Below are 22,873 nucleotides of genomic sequence, written 5' to 3'. Positions count from 1 at the left end.
AGGCAAGCCGCCGGGGGTGTGTGTGTGGGGGGTGGGGTGAGAGGTCACTCAGTCCCCATGGACCAGTCGGTGTCCCCCAGGTCGAGACAGGGTCCTACAGTCCGCTCACGAAGGAGTCCATATTGTGTCTTAAAACTCACCATCAATTTGTTTTCCAGTCAGATTCAAGTCCTATACAAATTTAGAGATTCCACACCCCGAGTTCTCTGGAAACTCATTTTTGAGAAGTGCTGTCTCCCAGATGAGGGGCCACCAACCAAAGGGAATGGAAAGTGGCTTCTGCCCTCTTACATCCAGGGACCTCTGTGAGTGTGCTTCCCCAGAGCCAACAAGGACCACAGGGATGCAAATTCCTGGGGACCCACACTCACCACCACTTTTACTGGGGGCTTTAGAATTTCTCAAGTGCCTAGATCACTCTTGGACTTCAGAGCAGGTTACGAGTTTACAAACTGAACAACCGTGTAACTGATATATGATGATTTACTCTGTGTATCTCATCATTCATGTTTTTCTTTAAGAACATATTAAAGGTCAGAGCGGCTCTATCCACTGGTACCTCCCTTCTATGCTCCTAGAAGGCTGGAGGAGGCCGCAGGAACTCAGAAGGCTGTCTATTGCTAACTGAAGGAGACAAGTTGTAAGAAACTAGGACTGAATGTCTGGCTTGGATGTTACCTCCTGGAAGTCCCTGAAGGGGCAAGTTAAGGCCAGCAAGAGGAGGCTTAATACTAAAGAAAATGAAAAAATTTGAGGAGTCTATGCGTTTTATCAGGGAATTGACACAAGATCTGGGTTTTGGAAGCATCTTTCTCCTGAGAACCATCTTGGGCTTCATTACTGAGTCTCATTAACTCATATAAATCGAGGGTTGGCTGGATAAAAATTAGAGGTGAAATGTGCCTTCCAGGAATGGACTTTATGGATCACCCACATGTTACATAAAGTCGTTAATTCAAGTTTAATGAAGAGACAGAAGGATAAGAAAAGAGGTGCATCCCATCAAGTCATGTGTTCTGGGCAGCCTTTAATAATGTTTTTAAAGGTGTGGAACTTCTAGGGAGATTAAAGAAATGAACACATTATATATAAATCTGCAGGCATTCAAACCCCTAAAACAATTAAGACCATGCATTCATGAAGAAGCTTTAAATTAGACAACCTGTAATACTTGATGTAGAAAAGTTCTAGCTTCCATAATTCTTTATTAAATATTTGACAAGTTGCATCACTTCTTTACAACGAGTTCATTTTTGTCACATAACTCTTTTGCTATCAGGAAAACAATCTACAATTTCTCTTTAGATGGCTCAAGAAAAACAAAAAGCAAAAAGGACTTATTCTTCAACAAAATGTTTCCTGTGTGTATCAAATTCAACCGTATTTTAAAGCTATTCTGATTGTGAAAATGAGCATTTATCCATACGTTGTCTTTAAAAAAATTTCTAAGTAGTTTGGTTTTTAATTACTGTAACAAATAGTACTTGGCTTTATATTAGGAGGTGGGTTTATAATAAAAAGTTATGAAACATTGAGAATTCATTTGGAATGCTTGAAACTCTCTTTCACCTTAAAAGTCACTATTTTTTCATGTTTCATTTGATAACAGATCCTGAATTAAGAGATGACAGCATATTATATCATTGTCCTGGGGTTCTCTTGGGCTCCGAGGGTCAGAATTCTCAGGACACAGCTTGGAGAAAACTGTAAAAGGGATTCAACTCTCCCTCCCTTTTGAAACCAGATTCCTCGAGAAAGGTGTAAAAATGCTATGCAAATATATATAGATATATTTGGATAGCATATGTACGTATATATATATATATACATACATAGCAGTAAAGGAAGAACAAAGTTATGCAAAGTTAACATGAAGGAAACCGTGACAATCGAGGTGAAATTAGTCTGAGGAAGAGGGGCAAACTGGCTTATACAGGAGCACAGATGTCTGTGGACACAGGGTCATGGTCACAAGAAGGCTTTCAATGCACTGATACAGGTTGAGAACGTAGTACACAGAGGTCTGTTGCCAGTGTCGTTAGATTTCATCGTTACTCCACACAAACACAAAACCAACCAACAAAAAGACATGCGCCTTAAACATGCAAGGCTCTGCACGTAACATCTTTAATGAAGGGCAGATGTCTAATGAGAGGTCTTCTTGGAAAACTCCATACCAACAGAAAGCTCTCCTTTTCTATGAGACACTATACAAGCTCCCATCTTAATGCTACAGCTTTGTCTCCGATGCACTGAAAACACTCGGGTGGGGGTGTGCGTATGCAAATATATATACACTGTTCATTAAGGCTTTGATAAATTAAAAAAAGTGGTCCAAAGTACATCACATTTTCTTCCCAGTTTTAAAATCTAAAGTACAAAGTGGAGATTATCAGGATTAAAAAAAAAAAAATCTCAGACCTAAAACTGGCAGTTTTGACATGACATGTCAGGATGTACCCCAAAGTCTGAAAGAGACAGAGGTAGTGCAGGGTCTCCTGGGGGTCAGGAAGGGAGTGGGCCAGGCAGTTACCCTGCACGGCAGCACCCCCTACTGGCAAGGCAGAAGATGCCACCCGAGTCAGTACAGGGGTGCAGTCAGGGTGAGGAGGAAAGAGGCAAACAAAGAGGATGTGGGTAGGGGCTTGAGAACTGATTAACCCAGGCTCTTTTGATAGATTCTGAAATTTCAGGGGTGAGATAACGAGACTTAGGAAAATCTCACAGTCAAGTTTGAAACAGTAACTGTTAGAACAGTTAGTGACTTGCTGCATGTGAACTTGCCTTGCAAGAGAGCCAGCATGGACCTGGCAAGATTAAGCAGCAACTGTACGTGCTGTCCATTTCACAATGAGACAAAGTGGCTCAGGGATTGTGCAAACCGTTTCTCAGAATCTCTCTCTGCCTCCTTATGTGGGAGGGATCATCCGTGTCTGGTTACAGCATCTGTCACCTGCCCTTAGGGAATATCTGATGTTAGCGGCCCAAGGGCCTTGGTAAATAATGGGATGTTCTGGGAAAAAGGAAAATCGCACTGAAGCGGAATACAGCTTTAAAACAGCTCCCTGCACCAGAGGCAGCAGGTAGAAAAGCAGCCTAGTATCTGAAGTCAATCCCCCTGGGCAGACTTCTCCAAATTCACCTTTAGGCTGATAAGAGGCGGGAACAGAGATACCCAGGACCTTTATAGGTGGATATGATAACTGATGTTTAAAAGACTTTCAACGTGCAGTTATGTCAACTCTGGGACTTACCCTCAAGGCAAAATGGCCCATAGCAACTCTTTTTCAAGGAACTAATGACGCTACTAGATTCAGGTAATTTCTAAGAAAACAGAGGCGACAGAGACCCTGGACTGCAAAGTAGCGTCACTGCTAAGGACAACTAGATTAGGCGACCCGCCCTCCTCCCCCAGGCCTGCTGAGTGGGCAGAGGAGTAGACAGAGGTCCAAGGGATGACCGGGCAGTCTGCTCCTTCACACGCTGCATTTTCCTTACTGCCTCTGTGATCACGTTGTGAAGGTGATGGAGGGTGGAGAGAAACCAAGATCTGACCATTTTAGACAAAGGGTGAAACACTGAGAATCACCGAGAACTAGGGAACCTTATTCAGACTAAAAAACAAAAAACCCCCACCCAAAACAAACTCTGAACCCAGCACTTCTGAGCTGTCATTGGAATCAGATATTAAGGGACAGATGAACTGAACTGTCATTCACAATCACTGCCTTTCAAGTATTCACAAGGATGTATTTTGATAATTCTTATCTGTTCCTGGCACAGAAATTATCCTAGAATGGGGTTTTCTTCCGTATTTCCAATACTTTGCCTAATTTGCATGCAGTTACTTCTGATTTTTTCAAATATACAGTTTACAAAATGACAGAAGAATCCCACTCCTTGGACAAGAATCGTTGGCTTTCTCCCCCTATAATTACATAATCACTTTCAGAACCCATCCAAGCATCCTGCGCTCTCAGGCTTTGGCACGAATCGTGTAAAGAAAGGCAAGTCTGCACTTGGTGGGCCACGAGGTGGGGGCTGACACAAACTTGTCATATTGACTGAAGGGAAAAAAATCCTATCAACAGGTAAAACTAATGAGCAATACTGTTTTTTTCTTAACCTACTCAACACCAAAGTTTTCTGATCACTACTGGTATTTTTTCATCAACATGAAAAAGGAACAATCCTCAGCTCTCTAGAAATCCACCTTCTTTCAGACAACACTGAGGCCCCTGCACCCTGTTCAGACGACTCACTTCCAGCCACCCATATTCCTGGCTTCCCACGAGCCACCCAGAGCTGGGTAAAATGAATTTGTAACAACAAAAGATCCTTCTTAAATAACAAATGGAGGCCCCGAAACCATGATTTTTTTGTCTTATCTACGACTGGCAAGAGATGAAGTCTCAAGTGTCCCCCGACTGCCATGGCGGTGTAGAGGACAACAAAGGTGAGAAAGGACCGCAGGGTGGCAGCACCCCCACGCTGCCTCAGGCAGTCTCTCCAAACACAACAGAGTTCTGCACCCAGGACTTACAAGTGGCTAAGAAACCAGTCTCACAGACCCCCTCAATCCCCGCTAGGACCCTCAGAAGAGCTGGACATCAGGGGGGTCACACCCAGTCTTCTCTGGCACTTTTCACCTAGCACACAACAGACACAACTCGGGCAGTCCACGGTTCTGAAGCATGCAACAAGGAACAAACTCGGTTAGATTAAGTGTATATTAAATTAATCTCTGCAGGGGAGGAGAAATCACAAAACAGCTGGTGAGGACAGGTCTGTAGGCTCAGCTTTACGTCCAGGCATTGTACCCAGCAGCCAGACTCACAATGGGTAGATATTGCACCGGAAAGGTGTGTGCAGGGGAGGAAATCATTATCACATTTAATGTTTGTGATTAAAAAAAAAAAAAAACCCAACAAAACAGAATCAAGACCAGATATGACCTCCATGTAGTACATAAAGTGCCTTCGGAATTGGTGCAGTTAGAACAAAAATTGGTTATTTCACTACCGTTAGCAAACGTGTACAAACAGGAGACTACACAGATCTGGTTTCCACAGTTTCAAATCACGCAGTGCCAAGTTTCATTCAAATGTCTCTACTACGAACAGCAAAGAGGAAAATATAATAATAAGAACGACTGTACAGCATTGGGAAGGGTTAAGTAATTTCTCTGACGAGAAATGCTAGTCGAACCCTGTCTCAAATGCGTTAAAGCACACGTAATTACTTCTAAGGAATAATGGTGTGATTCCTTCAAGTCAACACAAAATTTGTCATGCTATGTTACAATTCTCTCAGCCTGTAGCTATTATGCTAAATTTGTACAAAAAAAAAGTAATATCCAGTTTATTTTCATTCTGAGTATGGAAAAAAAAACTCATGGTGCCTAATGTATTTTAAATTTTCTCAAAGTACTTGTCTGTAGAAGGTTTTTGGATGAAAATCAGTCTTCCAATTCTGATCAAATTAGGGGGTAGGGGGTGTCAAAGTACTTTAAAAATAAAAATGTCACCGACATCAAACCTGGTATGAAATTCAAATACAAAAAAAAAAAAAAAAGCTCACTTTTCCAAGTACATGAGACATCTTTAATTGTCATGAAATGAAGTCTGAAAATCGGTCTAAATCATCTTAAAAAGTAAACATGAGTTGTAATACTATACCTGTAGAGTGATTAATTCCATTCATTGTCATTATAAAATATTTATTAAGGGCTTCGCCTACAGAGGCATAACATAAATAGAATAAGTCCTCCTGAAATGTAATTAGTATACACATCAACCAGTTGGTAATTGGTGGAAAACGCAGGAACGGACCCGGGGCTGGGTTCCCAGGTTGAAACTGGGGCAAGTCCCGGGCGAGGGCAACGCTCCAGGAGCCCAGGCCGCGCGCCGCCCTCTGCCAGCGGCTCAGCAAAGTCTGTTAGGCAAATGCAAAAGTGCAAGCAGGACCTGCTCGAAGAACCACCACCCGGAGGCACGGGACGCTTAATCCACCCCCTCGAAGCCTTGGGCATTTTCCACGGCCATGAGAAGCTTCTCTCGTAAGTCTTCAAAGGTTTCATATGGAGGTAAGTCAAGGCGATTAAAGCTGCAAAAGGAACAAAAAAGTGCAGGCAGAAAGCCATCATCACTACCCTTTAGTTACAACAGCATTTCCTAGATTTGGCAAAGGGGGCACTTTGGTGTTGGAGCAAGAGGTTACAGAAGTCTCAACCAGCAATTCTGATTATCCGAAAATCAATTCCAGCGATGACACTGCCCACACCAAAGAGGCTACATAATCTACAGGGGAAGAGAAAAGAATTTTCTAATAGCCCATGGAACCTCTCTCCTATGACTGGGTGTGGATCCTGGAAAACGCTGCTGGGAAGGGACACAGGAGGGAAAGGTAACTGATGTATAGGCAAAGATTTCCAAACCCTTGAGACACAGAATTTCCGCAGCAGGAGTTACAGCAGGGTGAATTGAGGCTGTGCCTGTTTCTAACGTTCGCCCTTATTTTACATTATTTTGCCAAGCCTGGTGCCTTTCTACGTAGTGCCTCACTGGAGTTTCAGCACAGCCCTGTGAGGCAGGTGACGCTTTCTCTGTTTTGCAGATGTGGGGCCCGGAGCCCAGCAGTGGCCAGTATGCCCAGGTCTCACCCCAAAGAAGCACTGTAGACGCGAGACCAGAAACCAGGCTGCCCACGGCTCTGGGGTCCAGATGCTGGGCCTCCAACCAAAGTCAGGTGAGCCATCGACATGCGGAGTGAAAGCCCCTACATACCTGGAGGCTTCAGCAGGGATGGCACAAATCACCTTGGTCACAGCAAGGCCTCCAGGCAAATGTGGCCTCTGTGAGCAAGATTGTACTTGTCCACAGGATCAAGTTCAAATTCTGTCGCCCCCTGCCAGCCCTGTGACCTCGGGCACGTCACCGCACTCTCTGAATCAGTCTGCTCTTCTGTGAAATGGGGAGACTGCTCATAACAGGGCTGGGAGGGTCAAACCAAAACAGAGAAAGGGGGCCTGGCACATGGCAAGTGCCCAAAGGCAGTGACTACTGCCATCACTCACTTACCATCCGCTGTGGGCCGCAAGGCACACACAGAGCTAGAGCACCAGTCACGGAACAGGTGCCCAGGCAGGTGGGCACCTGTCATGACGATGGCCACATGCATGTGCCTTACTTAGGTCATGACGCTTTAATAAGCGCTTATGTTCATGGAACATTTACTGTTAAGCACTTTTCATCTGTCACCTCAGTGAATCCAAGGAACCAACTTGTAAGATAGGTCATGCCTCATCCCTATTTACAGAGGAGGAATCTGAGGCACAGAGAGGTTAGGTAATTTGCCCAAGGTCACACAGTAAGTGGCAGAGCTAGGATTCGGCCCCAGGCTGGCTCTAAAGCCCATTTAAAACTGCTCCCTCTTGGCACTGATGTAGGTGTCTTAAGCACAAGGAGGACAACGCCCTCCATTTTAAAAATTAACATTTATCAGCAGCGGTAAGATAGGCCACATCCATGATGAGCCTTTTCACAACCCCTAAAATGTTTAATAAGATACACTGAGCTCTGAGATTTTTTTAAACAGTCACCAAACATCAAAAGACGTGGCAGAGGATAACACTGTGCTTCACAAATCAGAAGTCTGAGAAACCCAGGAATCCTGAAATAATAAGTCTAAAAGAAGTTTTCCATGTTTGGTTTTCATTGTGATGAAGATCTCAAAGATCATGGTTTCACCGGTTACAGGGAAAGAATGCCACTTCTGCGGGCTACGCGTGACAAAGCCTCTCCCACCAGGCGGCTGGCAGCTTGATTTTAAGTTGGTATTTCAACCCAGGGCCTGTGATCCCCATGGGGTTTCAAGCATCAGTGGCCACTTTTTCCCTTTAAAAAAGGTCCATTCATTATTCAAGTTGGAGGAACACTGGAATAATGGAGAGAGAGGGGCGCAAAGGGGAGTGTTAAAAGCTGAGGTTTGGAATTATGTTAGCCTTCTGTGCCTCGGCTTCTCCACCGGTAAGAAGTGGGTGATAAGATGACCCACCTCTTAGAACTGCTGTGATGATTACCGGAGTTAATAAACACGGAGTGCGGGGGACAATGCCCAGAACACAGTAAGCGCTTAGTAAGTGTTACTGTTACCTCTGAGGCAGAATTAGGGGGGATCTGGCTGTGGCCTGTCACCAACTAGCTGTGTGACCTCATTACCCTCAGTGGCTTCAGCCTCATCTGGTAGAAGACGCGGGGGCTGAAGGAGGTAATTTTTAGGTGGGTCTATGACTCTTAGTAAAGCAGAATTGTAACTATCCAAGCAGTGACCTTTGATGGAACAAAGGAATGCAGCCCTTTAATGGGAGAGGATCAACAACTGCATTTGAGGGCTTCATGGAAAGTCCCCTCTGGAAGATCCAGCTCCACCAGCCCGCACTCTCCTCGTAAATCAGGTTTTAATTCTGAAGCTTAATTGTGTAGTTTTGTAGTTTCGTAAAACATGGAAGAAATTAAACAGACATAGGGCTACGTTCTATTTAGCCACGTATATGGCTGCTGCTGTGAAGGAGCGAGCGAAGCTCCTGTTTCCTATGTTGCGGGAGGATCAGGGCTGGAGGGAAGGACGGTCACCCAGCAGAGGAGACAGAGTGAGTACCCGCTGCCAGCGGGGCTGCCTGGGGGGGTGGGGGGGCCCGCTCTCCTCTTTGTCTGGGCAAAGCATCATCTTTGGATGCTTTAATTCTGTGACTCACAGAGGAGAGAGGCTGCAGTAAGAGCAGATGGGGCTGCTCTCCTCCTGTGTGCAGACGTTCGTCCTTCCTAAGGAAGAACAGTGATTTTAAATCCGAGCTGTCCTCACCAACCACCAAGGAGCCCTGAGAAATCCCATGGCCCAGGTCACACACCAGACCGACCAGGTCAAAGTCTCTGGAAGTGGGACCCTGGCACTGGTATTTATTTATTTTTTGGAACTCTTTCTAGGTGGTTCTAACGTGTAGCCAAGGCCGAGAACCACTGAGTTCAGGGATCTTAGACAAGCAGGACCGTAGTTTAGTGGTGGCTCAGCATGTGGATTCTGAAATAGAGGAGTTCAATAGCAAGACAGCTGTCTCTGGGGTTACAGAGGGACGAGGGCTGAACACTCACTCACTCGGTTCTAAGAGTCTAGAAGGGACGTGAACCGTATCACTAAGGGAGCAGCTGGAGCGTAGTGGTCAGGGTGCAGATTCTAATCCTAGCAAATCCGAGTTCAAATCCTGTGATTTGGAACTATGTGGCCACGAGTGAGCTCCCTGAGAGCCCACAGGAACACTAACGGTACGCGTGAGGCTGAGTCAGGGTGAGGGAGGCCGCACGCAGCAGCCAGGCCCAGGGATGCAGCTCTTACTCATCATGGGACCCTGAGAAGCACCCCTGCACCCGCCCTGACAGCCTGGGGCTCGGCTCAGTGCTGCTGCCTTTCAGCTGAAGGCTACAGAACCCAGAAAGCTACATTTGACTCCGATATTGTTTGGAAAAAACTCCAAATGGCCAAAACATTCTCCCCCGAGAATAAAGGCAGAGCATCATGGACACCGATTGCTCTGGCTGTCGGCCAGTTTCAGCGAGAGTCAGGCTGCTCTCATGACGCCGACGGGCAGGGACCACATCTATTCCATTCAGAGTCACGAATGGTATAAATGTAGAAAAATATGCTTTCTGGTGAGGCAAGGGGATCAAAGAGAAGCAAAAAACCTTTCACAGACCATTTTCCACAAACGCATTTTGATGGGAACTCTCTCCCAGCCAGCAGGGCAAGTGCTCAGTGCTCAGTGGCACTGGGATGTGCGGGATGGCCACGCCGGCTCCGCAGCCCTGGCTTCTCGTGGGAGAGGAGGCTGGGTGGCCGACCTCGGACCGCAGGCCCCCCCCCCACCTACTTCCCAAAGGCGAGAAATAAAAGCCTGTGGGGAAACCAACCTGAGGGACATGGGAGCCAGCTAGGAGGAGCTCCCTGAGAGCTACCGAGGTCAACTCTCTGCTGGGTTTCACAGAACTCTTAGAGACCCCGAGACCCTCCTCCCCGCCCTGCATCCCGGAGGCCTTCTGAGTGCAGCCACGCCCCCACGTGCCTCCCTGGACAGGGGCCCTGGTTGGATCTCTGACACTCCACTGGCCACCATCACGTTAGTAAATCCCAGACTTACAGGTTCTTCACAGCCATGGAAGGGGCTTTAACGCTTCACATATCAAACATACTGGGGGCATTCAAATCTTAGTTTGATCTCATTAGCATTACGGTACGATCTGCATTTTCATCGGCATCGCTGGTATTTCACACTCTACACGCTGGATGGGCAGGGAACACAGAGTTCTAGCTTCTCGCCCGGCACCAGACATAGCTAAGTGTTCAAAATGCTGTTTGCTGACAACTGTGTGGTTTTTCGTCACTCACCATGTGTGAGCTCTGGGCAGTTTCTCAGGACTTCCCCATTGCTCTATTGTAAACAGCTGAGGACCATTAGAACCTAGAGAAAGAAAAAAAGAAATGCTGAGAGTGCTCAAGGCAGTAGAACAAGGTGAAGGAGGGACTGAATGAAAGGGGGGGGGGGCCCAAGACACCCTCTGTGGCTGCAATGTCACATTCAGATTTTAACTGGGGGAAACAAGGGGTCCGCACGACCTCACAACATAGACTCCGAGACACCTTCATGACGGAATCACACATTTAACAGATCAGACATAACAACACATAGAAGTGCAGACAGCTACAGCCTTTCAGCCTAACCCTGGAAGTTTCAATTTAAAACGAATTCGGGGAGGGGGGAGATGCAAAAATTGAAACGTGACCTTTTAACATGTAGAACAAAAAGAGTGATTTTTCTAGTCTACCGTAAGCACTGAAGAATTCTGCCTTGTGGAGGTGAGGAGTGCTTTAAACAATCAGTTTATAACCACATGGATAATTGTGCAGAATCTAATTGTTTCTGAAGGTACAGCCAAGAAAAAGGAAGAGTAACCTCATGACTCTCTGAACAAAAACAAAAACCAAAGCCAACCCTCCCTTCATATAAAGGTAATAATGTCCTTCATATAAAGGTATATAAAGGTAACTACACCAACGGCCAAGGTGACAGCTCTCTTCACGAGATGCATGTCTACTGGGTCCATGCAAAGCCCACTTGTCTAGGGGCCTGGGAGGCAGAGTCTTCTCGGGCCACAGTTGATGCCTGGCTAGAAATTCACTGGGGGAGAACGAAATCTAATGGCATCCTGCTCACCATAAAGTTCGGCAAATCCATTCATAGGTACCCGGGACGTCCCCGTGACAAACTGTAGTAACCGGATACGCTTCTCAGCATCCATCAGCAGCACAGCCTGTGAACGGAGGCAAAAGGTCACTGCATCCCACGTGATACGTGGTACCTGCAGCCATGATGCAGGCAGGCAGGACTGAATCTTATTTTCAATGCAGTGGAAGACCTAGACAGTTGACTCTGGAAAGTCTTTTTTAATTTTTTTAAGGCCATAATACAGGCCTTTGTGATCTCAGAGAGCAACAGATTACAATGTCTCTTTCTTCTTCTGCCAACTGGGCAAAATAAGTGGTATAAAAAGCAAATTCACTGATGGCAATGAGCTCATGTTTCTGTACGTGAAGTTTGCCAGCCCCCCACCAAGCCAATTTTAAACACACACAGTTTGGGAAGTGTCGACGCCAGGGGAACTCAGGGTATGAGGCAGGATTTCTGACTGTAGACAGATTCTCTAAAGATAACATTTTATAAAAAGAAAGAAAAACAGAAGTCAGGATAGGCCTCTGAAATAATCTGTGTATCTTATGTATCTGAATTATTCTAAGAATCAAGTTGGCTTCACTGGTAAAGTTACTTAAACTGATGTTAAAAAAAAAAAAATCCAAAATCAAAGCTGAGCAAGATGTGGACTAGGATTTGAAGATTTAGCTTTTTTCTTTTCTTTCTATATCTGCTGGCACTTGAAATATTATTAATAATAATGTTTAGAAATTAAGACGGGTTGAATGATTTCATTTCTGTAAGTAAATAATCAGCTTTTCCCCTGTAATCGTTCTTTCGAAGTCAGCTTACCGCCTTTCTTTTGGACCCACTCATCTCTATTTCTCTTCTCTCCTAAGCTAAACAGAACACAAGCACTGGCCTTCAGAGTTTCGCATCTTTGATGGAAAGATGTAAAGATCAAAATGTTTGTTGGAATCAAAAAAAAAAGGTTGGGAAAATGGTTTTTTAAATCAAAATGGCATCTTGGAAAAGTCAGCCCCAAAGCACGTTCTGGCCCTGAGATGCCTCCCATTCTTACTTACACTCTGGAGGACTAGTTCCAATTCCTGAATCCAACTACGTGCTTTTCAGAATCGTCCTACTCAGAGGCGTTTCCTCAAACAGAAGCGCCTTCATCAGTTGGTCAAGGAAGACAGTGGGAGGGGGATCAACCGTATTCAAGACAGCTGTCTGCCCTGCAGTTACCGAAAAGCAACACAGGAAGGGCTGCTTTGGGCTCAGCTGGCCCCTCCTCCCAGCCCCCAGCAGGCCAGGTACCCACAGAGCCCCAGGTTCCAGCAGCAGCAGGACCGCAGGAGGGCAGCACAGGGCCCGCAGGCCTGACCCAGGTGGAGAGCAGGGCCCGGCCCTGGCCTTACCTTCCAGAACCACTGAATCACAGGGTGGTTGGGGCAGTAGCCGTTCTTGTAAATAGAATGTTGTCTCCAGTCGTTCACGTCCACGTCGCCAAGGCCGCACATCAGCAACTAGGAGGGAGACGGACCAGAGGTAAACGGGGCGCGACGTGGCGGCCGAAGAGACACATGGAGGAAAGGCTGGCACTGTGCCGTGCAGAGCAGGACAGGCCAGCGACGTGAAAACAAAGGAAGGGGAATACACGTTCCAAATTCCACCTGCTGCTGCAGATCAGAGACAGCAGAGCTAACAAGGGGGGCCCGATTCTAACGCTCGTACAGGCCACCACACCTCACAGTGGAAATGAAACGCCCAGATCAATCGCCTTCCCTGCCCCGCTGATCTCAGCACAGCACTCACAGACTCTCTTATGCTCCATTTCTATCGGCTCATTAGCTTGGCTGTTCCCCTTCTGAGAGGTTATTTGTCTCAGTATTTGAAAATGCCTCTCCACCCACAAAAGAATTAGTGCTTTATGACAGCAGGAACCCTACCAGCTGAGGGCCAACCACTTCACCTCTCCTGAGACCTGAGACCTGAGGCTGCATCTGGACCAGCACTGACACAGCAGCTGCCCTCCTGGCCCATCAGTCTTAGGTCTCCTTCTCTCGTCACCTAAGTGTCCGTAGGGCAGGTTTCCCGTGGACAAATGCGTGATATTCCCACAGAGGCACCACGGTAAAATGGAATGAGAACTAAACCAGAGGCCTGAAAACCGATCACAGGCCTGACTGTGCCAAACCCTTGTTGGGTAAACGTGGGGGGGTGGTCACCGACTGCTCCCTGCCTCAGTGTCCCCACATGTCAAACGAACCCCTTCCACGACATCATTTCTACAACATCATCTATCTTGACGTTTCCATTTTAAAGTGAAAGAATAGAAAGCCAGTCGAGGGGAGACACTTCATTGGACGTGACTTGGACAAATGGCAAGTGAAGTCTACCAGCAGCCTCTCAGCAGACACAGCCTTCTTTCTTCTGTTTCTCTCAACATAAAGGTAGAGAGATTTCTCTACTTTTTAGTTTTGAATTTTTAAATATTTTAGCAAAGTAGAGTTGACATACAGCATTATATAAGTTACAGCGGTACAACACGGAGACTCACAATTTTTACAGGTTAAACTCCATTTATAGTCATTACAAAATTCTGCCTACATTCCCTGGGCTGTACAGTACATTCTTGCAGCTAACAGTCTGTACCTCATAATCCCCTTAATCTCGGCTTTTTAAACTGCGAGTTCTCATCCACGTCAACACAAAGCAGCCTGAACAACCTCCCGCTACGACTTGACTTTCTGATGCGCTGCCTTCCTCAACACAGCACACCTCACGTTCACGGACACCTCTGCTCTACACCCTTCGTGGGTGCTCATACTCCCCTCCTGGCAAGTCCCCGCTGGGCTGCCGCAGTGGGTGTGCAGAGGGGTGGGACCCTCGGCCCCGCCGGGGGAGGAGGACGCCACCACCCTACTCTACTAGAAGCAGCCGGGTTCCCCGCGTGGTGCGCCAGGCCGTGAGCCCAGCCCAGCTCGGGGGGCCTCTCCCCGCCTGCTGGGTCTCAGAACAGCTCTCTCCTGGGCAAGGACTCTACACGTGACTATTTCCACCGGTCCTCCCTCCCAGGCCCGCAAACAAGCAAGCCCCTGAGACCTGTAGTAAAATTCGTCCACCTTTACACTGCCAAGGACATCATGGGTCAGAGAATATTACTTAAAAATCTACTTTACACAAAACATTTACAATACAAACCTCCAGCTCGTTTTCGTCAAAAATTTTAATCAAATCAATAGGAAGCAGTTCTGTGAATCCCTGAAAGAAAAAAAAAATCATTCTAAACACCTTTGTCCTTAAAAGAGACAAATTTTACAGGAAAAACCTATGACTGGAGGCGCAGGTGAGATTCTCGCACCGTGAGCACAACTTACCTCCAAGAAGGCGTTCATCTGCTTCTGGACCCTGTTCACAAACCTCCATTGGATGACCAAGCTGTGGGAGGAAAACGCAAGAGCATTTTAATCATCCTCTTCAATGTTCACTTCTTTCTTCCCAACTGCAATTGCTTCTCATCAGGCAGGGGAAGGAGAGAAAGCCCTACAGTGGCCACGGAGAGGGGTACTTGCGGCTTATTCATGGAATGACTCGAACAGACATGAAGAACTAAAGTCTCACTGAGGATTTCACCAAGACAGACTGGGCTTTTCCCCCCAGATCAAGCCTGAGTTATCAAAGTTGCTTTATAAATGTAACTGTGTGGAGAAAAGGGGAAATGAGGTTTGAATACATACATACATGTGCATAATGCACACACATATGAACTCACGTATGTGCACACCCACATATATGTACAAACACGTACACATTTTTAAGGGGAGTAGCCAGTGCAACATATTTTGTTGTATATTTCATTCTAGCATCTAATGTACTGCTTTCCAATGATGACACATAATTTATCAGCAGAATGACTTACCACTAATACTTTAATACCAACATTTGGAAGACTAACGGTAAAACCTCTTTCAGTAACAGAAATCCACCGAAGCCATTTTCCCTAACAATATTTAGCGTTCAGCAGAATTTACTACCAGGCGAATCTACTCTGGCTCCCACCTAAGGCGTTTTTGTCGTGCAACAGCACAAGGACCTTCTCATAGGAGGCGGCACCATGGCAACGGCCCTCAAGGACCAGTCTGCTGCCCACCCGCTGCTCAGCATATCAGGTTTTATTGGCTGTGCTGCAATCATCAGCCCAATAGCCTACTTGTACAGGGGGATACGGTGGTGGGGAGCAGCTGGAGATTTCAATCATCCTTTTCACAGTGAAGCTAGCTAAGACTCTGCCTGACCCCACTCCCTACCAAATCTGAAACCTAGAAGAATTAACTGCAAAGGATGATGCACAACACATATCACAAAGTCCACATCCTCAGCCTTTTGACCCTAGTCACCCTGGGGTGGAGCATTTAAAAAAATCTATTCAAGCCTGCACTTTCCGAATAAAGACAATGGTGTCAGCTAGGACATCATCTGCTTGCTGAGACTGTCCACGTTCAGAACAAGAGCCAATCAATGTGAACAGGCAAGAACTGTAGTATCTGACTTCTAGTTTTTAACCGAGTATAGCAAGCTTTCAACTTGCAGGTGGAGAAGTCCATGCTTTGTTGGGGTCTCTAAGTAGAGACGCCAACGCTCTCCAATTCTTCCTAATTAGAAAGGCCAGTCAGTCCTTTCTTTGCAGATCACACGAAGGATGCTAAGACCCTTCAGCCAATTCTGAACTCAAGTCCTCTGACCAGTTATGATGAGGACGAGGGAACCTGGCCTGCTGCAACGGGAGTTCTGAATGCAAACAAGGAGTTCAGGCCACAGCTGTAACTCAAAAGATGAGCCAAAACTAGGACCCGGGAACCAAACACTGCTTCACTGACCTCTTGCCTGCACCAGGACTAGCGAGGGCAACCTAGAAATCCTCGGAAGACATCAGAACTGTGTGCTTGAAGCGTACATCAATGTCAGAGGAAAATGTAAGCCGCCCAACAGAGAAAGACCTACCCGCTACAGACTCCTAGGATTACCTAACAGATTGCCACAGGACTTGACATTTTGTTCCACCAACAGAGGCCGAGACTGACTTAAAATTACGAACAACAGAAACAATTCTTTATGTTTGCATGTGCTGCTTTCTCCCTATCCATTTGAACTCGTTCCCTGCCTTTTCATTATGGAAGAGAGGTCAGGAGAGAGACGAAACATTTTCTCTTTGGTTGTTCCCAATTTTATCCCAACTAGCTGTGGACACTGTGCTCTGTCCCTGCCATTCTCAGTTTTAGACCAGACACCCGCAGACTCCCTGGAGTATCTGCCACACCACTCAACAGCATGCGCCCTCTCCTCCTCCCACTGCTCCTTCGAACGGCAGCTCCACGAGGTCATGACACAAGCCAAATTTTCCACCCCATGATTCAGCTTCCTCTTAGCCCAAGCCGGAAAGGAACTTGCACTGTTGAACATACATCCGTAATATGCATGAGTTATCTCAGCAAAGGACATCAGCCACACATGCTGTTCCATTTAACAGAAAAGAAGGCTGTAAGTATGTATATACGTACTCAATATATTCCCTTTTGTTTTCATTTGTTACCATTATTTCTGACCCATTGGGCTTCAGATCCACTTGATATGTCTGTAATTACAAAGATAAAACAACGATCACCATTGTGAAGTTATTTTGCATATTATTACTGAGTAATAACATCTTATTATAAAAGGAAGGTAAGTAAAATTTATTCAGAACTATTCTCCAGCAAATGGCTCTGTGTCCACGGGAAAGTCTAACGAGGCTTTTAAACTGTTAAGATGTTACACGTTTAATGGACGTGTCATTGACGGCAAGTTATTTTATGGTTATTGATGAGTTTTAATTATTCTTTATACACAGGCAATGATGGAGAACATCTTTTTTATATCTGCTATTCACTTATCAAGAAATTTAATTATGTTTCACAGGAAAGACAGGATACATCCATCAAGACTGCAGAGATCCAAATTTGTTGCTAAGAATTAGATTTTATAATCGTAAAAAAAAAAAGGTGTGGAATTTCTTTCAAAGGGGCAAAACACAGGGACTTAAAATAAGAAAGGTGCTGGGGATGCCAGGCTGGGCGTGGGGTTCACTTGCCACCCCGCCCCCCCGAACCCCAGCCTCTTACACGCATCCAGACAATGCCTCCCTGCTCATCCCAGGAAGCTCCCTCCCCCAGAGCCGCCCAGAACGGTAAAGAGCAAAGCAGCTGAAATCAAGGCATGGCCTTCTCCACGCTGAGCCAGCCCTGGCTTCATGTCAGAGCATATAAAGCAGTAACCAGCAGAAGGGCAGGGAGGAAGGGACCTACTGATCCAACAAGGAAAAAGTTAACTCTCATGGAAATTTGGGGGGGGAGGCGGGGAGGAAAAAAGTACCACCCACAAGTCAACCTTGCAAAGATGAACTACATTCCTATCTGGTGGGACTCTTTGTGGTCTTTATTCCCACAGTGACTCGCCTACAAACCGGGCCTAAGCCAAGCCCAGGAAGAGGGTTCTCAGCCCAGGGCACACCCGTCGCGAGGGATGCAGATTCCGGTCTGCAACAGCTCAACTGCTGTGGCAGAGGCTCACTTCCAGGGACCCCTCCCCGCTCCTGCCACACATGCCCGGGAACAGACTGGGCCTGTCTGGCCTGAGTACCGGACCCTGTTCCTCTGCAAACACCTTCTCTGATGATGCTCCTGATCGTTGCTCCTTTTCACGTGGAGACAGCTTTTTCAATCAAAGGCCACTGATCATCCATCTCGGCCCTTCAGCTTCTTCTTTGTCCTCTTCTTCAAGATTCGGGAAGGGATCTATTTCCCTCCCACCCCCCCACCCCCCACGACTGAACTCCACTTTCTACGATGTCAATTCAACGTTTTACTGCTGCTGGATTTTAATTTTTCCTCAACTCCTCCTTCTCGCTGCTGTCTTCCCTCTGCGTCCGGTCTGCCTGCTGCTGGTCGGACCCTGTCCTAGGCAGGCCACGGCACTGCTTGCGGATATTAAACAGTTTCGCCCGGGGAGGGGGGCGGGACGGGACGTGTCTCACAGGAAAACATCTCTAGTTCTTTGACAGTCATTCAGAGGTCTGTAGACAGTACTCATTTACATTTTTGTAGTATTTTTCAATAAGCCTGTGATGGGTTTTCTTTCTTCCCATTTATTCCTCCTCCAAGACCTGTCTTGCTGTTCCCATCAGTAATGGGATTTTTCTATCAGATCCACACCAGACGACAAGTTAATAATCCAAGCCCAGTACTCGGTACTGGGAGGCTTCCAGGACAGTTCACCAGTGCTGGGATAGAATGTTTTGCAGGAGTTGCAATTTCCAGGGAGCTGCTGACTAAATGGGTCAACCACAGACAAGATGGGGAGGGGAGGGGTAAGGAGGAAGGAAGACACTCCAGAGGCAGCCCCGGGAGATGAAAAAGGGCAGAACCAGCCAGGCTGCTGAGCAGAGAGTGGCGGTTCTCGTCTTTGCTGGTGGCGGGAGTCTAGCTGGTTTCATCTTTTTGGAGGACACTTTGGGACAGCAAGATTCCAACACGCATATACCTTTTCATAGTAATTTCCCTTTTCGGATTTACACCAAAGGAAAAAAACTGGCCAAGTACACAAAATGTATATTCTAGGATTTTTATCATCTTTGTACTGTTTATACAGTGAAATACTGACATGGTGAAAAAAAGGTCTGCTCTGTGAAATGGAATTCTGGGTAGCCATTAAAATGCTATTTACTGACATGGACATGTTAAATTAAAACTGTACACACCGTACAATTCCATTTCTGGAAAAAACAGAACAAACCTATGCATGTGTCTACAAAGAATAATTCCAGAATATAAGTCAAAATTTTAGTCATGATTTTTTCTAGTTGGTAGGAACTATGGGTGATTTTTATGTTTTTACTGTATTTACTTTTATTACAGAGCTTAATATTTTGTTATCAAATTTTGTTAACTAACAAAATTACTTTTGAAAGAAAAAAAAGATTGCTGTGTTAAGGAAGGAAGCATAAGCTGGGGTCATATAGTTGACTGGGGACCACAGTTTCTTTGGGAGGTGAAGCTGGGGGTTCGGGGCAGGCTGAGAGGGGGTCTCCAGGCCCACTCCCTGTGCTGCTCCCTTAGGGTTGGTCCGCCGAGAGCCCTGGGTGCCTCCCAGGTCAGGCTTTTGCTGGTGTGCCAGTGTCAAGCTCAAGTTCGTCTGAGCCCAGCAGAGCCAGGCTCTCTCACTGGATGAGCTGACTCCGTGTACGTAAGTTCTTCCGGCCGACCTCCGCCTGTAACCACAGCCCTGCTGCATTTGTTTTCCCTCACACATCCCAATTCCTGACTTCACACATAGTGGCCACAGGGGAAGGACTAAATGCGCTCACGATGGCTGTGAGACTCAGGAGAGAGAAGCGGGGCTCGTCCAACACAGAGTGCAAGTCAGAGGGCTTCCCCCAACCCCTCTCCTCCCACCAACGATGTTCAAAGCCACAACGCTCCGGCATTAATTAATCCTGCCAGAGAGGCAGCAGCAAGATCCAGGGAGGTGGGTCACTTTGACACGACACACAGGGAATTTGGTGATGGAGCCGGGCCAGAGCCCAGGTGGGCTGCCCCGGCAGCACATCCTTCATCTCCTCCTCTTTGGGGAGGCTTCCTGCCAACCCACCCATTTCCCCACAACACCTGATACCCAGTTCTGTCCTACCACTGGCTTCCTGGGCCAGCATCCTGTCATCTTGTGTCTGAGCTCCTAAGAACCCAGCATGAAGGACATGAACACAGTGCCTGGCACACAGGAGGTGCTTGGTAAGTGCTTGTGGGAACACTGCTATTTCTTGAAGTCTCCCGGCGCGAGTATGAACTCATCTTTCTTCTTTATAACGACCACAAAGATCAGAGGAAACTCAGGGATGCAGCTCTCACAGCACTGGAAACCCTCTTCCTTGGCAAGTGACAACTTCGGATTCGCACACGTCTCCCCGAACTTTGACAGCTGCTTTACATCCAATGACTGAGGAGTCCGTGGATCAAATCAGGTACACTGGACTGGGCAGAGTAAGGTCTGGCTGCTTTCCGTCCCATTTCTGGGTGCCACCCTCGTCCTCCTCAGCCTCTCCCGGAGATTGGCCCATGTTTCCACCTCCACGTTTTCTGACATTGCCATCTGTCCATCTCCTCGACCTGGCCTTGAGGAACCAGGGTCCCTGTCCTTCTGGGAGCCACCTCTTCACTGGGCTCTTGGTCTGGTTCTCCCCCACCTCGCTCTGCCTCTCCCCTTTCTCTCCCTCCTCCTTTTCCCAGTTTCTTCCCTTTCCCTCGTTCCCCTTCCCCAACCCAGTGCCACTTAGCCCTTCTTTTTTCATTAACTGCCCCGCAAGGAGCCTTTTTAGATCCCCTCCAACCCACAGGGGCCCTTTTCCTCCCATGCAATCTTAACCAAGACACCTTTGGTGTGTCTGGGGCCCTTTGGAGGACCACAAGCCACTGTAATGGCAGAGACTCTGTACCCTCCAAGAACTAGTCTTTGCCCCCTGGGGGCACTGTCACCCAGTGGAGAGTGTGTGCCTTCACCCAACTCAGGCAGGTCCTGACACGTCTCTCCTGTAGTTGCTGCCCATTCTCTTTCCCTCCCTGCCGCGAAGCTTCTTCAAAGTCCACACCGCCAGGGCCTCTTCAAGACGAACGGATCAGGGCCTGCTCTGCCGAACCTGCGGTGAAGACCTTCTCCTTGTCATAGCTCTAAAGGGCTGTCTCCTCCTGGAGGCTGACTCCTCCTTGTGTGGGTATACACGAGTGCAGGGTTTAGTCTTTCTGGCTAGCATATGACAACTGTTCAAATACTGAAATTTGTTCATTTGAAACGTTTTTAGTAGGCCCCAGAAACCAGCAGCTCCAGATTCTCACCAACCAGAAAGAAAACAAGTTGGGAAAAAAGAATGGCAGCAGCTGTAGTTTCATCACATGAAGTGACAGCGATCACCAGACTTTGTGGTCTGATTTTCTAAGTGTGGGATGAGAAAAAGGCAGCTCGAAGCACTGAGGAAGGCGGAGTACATGCACGGTGCATTCCTATGGTGACTTCAGTCCACTGAAGAAATGACTAACTTTTGGCCCAAGGAGGCATGGGCTTCCTCTTGGGTCAGAAACTGCAGTGCAGTCAGCAGCTCTGCAGAAGGCGGAGGAGGGAGAGGCTCGCGTCGGTCTCTTGTTGACGCCCACATTTTTGATTCAACAATTCTATTTCGAGCGCCTACCCTGCACCAGGCACTGCCAGGTGGTGAGGGCACAATAGTGAGCAAAAGGCAGACCCAGGGCAGCCATCACCAAGACTGAGCCTGACGGGAGAGACACATGCTAAACACATAACCACACAAAGAAATGCAAAGTCACTCATGATACCTGCCACAGGGAGACATGAACGACACTCTGAAGTACTATGGTCTAGGAGTGGGGTGGCTTCCATGAAGAAGGGACATCTGAACTAAGGGTAGGAGGAAGTGTGTTCCCAACAGAAGGAATAGCGTGTGCAAAGGTCCTGAGGCAAGAAGGAGCTTGGTATGTGCAAGAAGCCTAGTGGGAGCAGACCCAGAAAGCATGTGGGCAGCTCTGATGCAAAACACATCTGGAGATGAAGCAGGCAGGGCCAGGCCACGCAGGACTTCATGGGGGCAACTTAAGGATTTAGGTCTTTATCTCAACAGTGATAAAGTGGGAAATGTCTGAATGTTTTCAGCAGAAGAATGACAAGATCATTTTCATGTTCTGAAAAGACCACTCTACCGCTGTAGGAGGCAGAGGTGGATACAAAAGCCCAGCAGGAGTCTACCAGAGAAGACAGTAGCTTAGACTTGGGAGCTGGTGGTGGAACAGACAGGGAGAACAGAGAGGGGAGTAAAAATGAACAGGGCTTGGTGATGGATTGGATGGGAAATGAGATCAGTATGCATCTGCTTAATTCACTCCAAATTTCTTCCCAGAATGCAAAATAGATACACTAGTTCCCTGCTGATCAGGTTTAGCTGTCTAAAAGGAAAGGCAGTAATTTCACAGATAGGGCACCTAATTGTTATCCTGCTCATCTCATGAGTCTGTTTTGATTATTGCATTATTCTACCTGATTCAGTCCAAAAGTCAGAAAAGTCCACATGAAATAAGCTTTGAGAACTGATTTAAGGAATAATCGACATGAACTATAATGACTGTCAGAATCTTTATTAGTTCACTAACAATGCAAACATCTTGTGCTTGGTTTTATTTATTAGGTGGAAACAGTTACATTTAACTGGAACTAAGGCATGTTTCCCAGATCGTCTGCTTCTAACTGTGGTGGTGCTAATGTGTTCTGAACCATGTTATTTGAGCTGGTCCTATGGTTTTCTATAAGCAGATACATAAAGAGACTTTTTCTTTTTTGCATTTGATACACAAGATTGATTTTAAATCTTCCTTGGTTCTTTACTCCTCCCTCCATGCATTAAAAATGCAAAGAAGACATAGTTCCAGGATGATTATCCATGTGTTACCCTTTGAAAATTGGCAGTTGAGACCCTTAAATAGGTCCAGCTTAAAAAAAAAAGTCATTGCAATTCAAATTATGTTGTTTTCTCACACT

At 46.8% G+C, this 22,873-nt stretch overlaps 1 protein-coding gene across 9 annotated transcripts in view; it reads right to left on the bottom strand.

Moving 5' to 3' along the window:
- Window positions 1–1,168: 1,168 nt before the first annotated feature.
- NEDD4L (NEDD4 like E3 ubiquitin protein ligase) overlaps window positions 1,169–22,873 on the bottom strand; it is a 299,087-nt gene continuing 277,382 nt past the window's right edge. For all 9 annotated transcript variants that reach the window (XM_031441829.2, XM_064480368.1, XM_064480373.1 and 6 more), the window contains 7 exons: window positions 16,804–16,877; window positions 14,623–14,683; window positions 14,447–14,506; window positions 12,661–12,768; window positions 11,264–11,360; window positions 10,438–10,510; window positions 1,169–6,105 (listed from right to left, as the gene is read on the bottom strand). In XM_031441829.2, the coding sequence (XP_031297689.1) occupies window positions 6,003–6,105; window positions 10,438–10,510; window positions 11,264–11,360; window positions 12,661–12,768; window positions 14,447–14,506; window positions 14,623–14,683; window positions 16,804–16,877 (576 nt within the window). In that variant the 3' untranslated portion in view covers window positions 1,169–6,002. The remainder of the gene's footprint in view (window positions 6,106–10,437; window positions 10,511–11,263; window positions 11,361–12,660; window positions 12,769–14,446; window positions 14,507–14,622; window positions 14,684–16,803; window positions 16,878–22,873) is intronic.

The sequence above is a fragment of the Camelus dromedarius genome, chromosome 28 (assembly GCF_036321535.1).
Source record: "Camelus dromedarius isolate mCamDro1 chromosome 28, mCamDro1.pat, whole genome shotgun sequence".
Taxonomy (NCBI): Eukaryota; Metazoa; Chordata; class Mammalia; order Artiodactyla; family Camelidae; genus Camelus; species Camelus dromedarius.
This window is presented reverse-complemented; position numbering and strand designations above follow the sequence as displayed.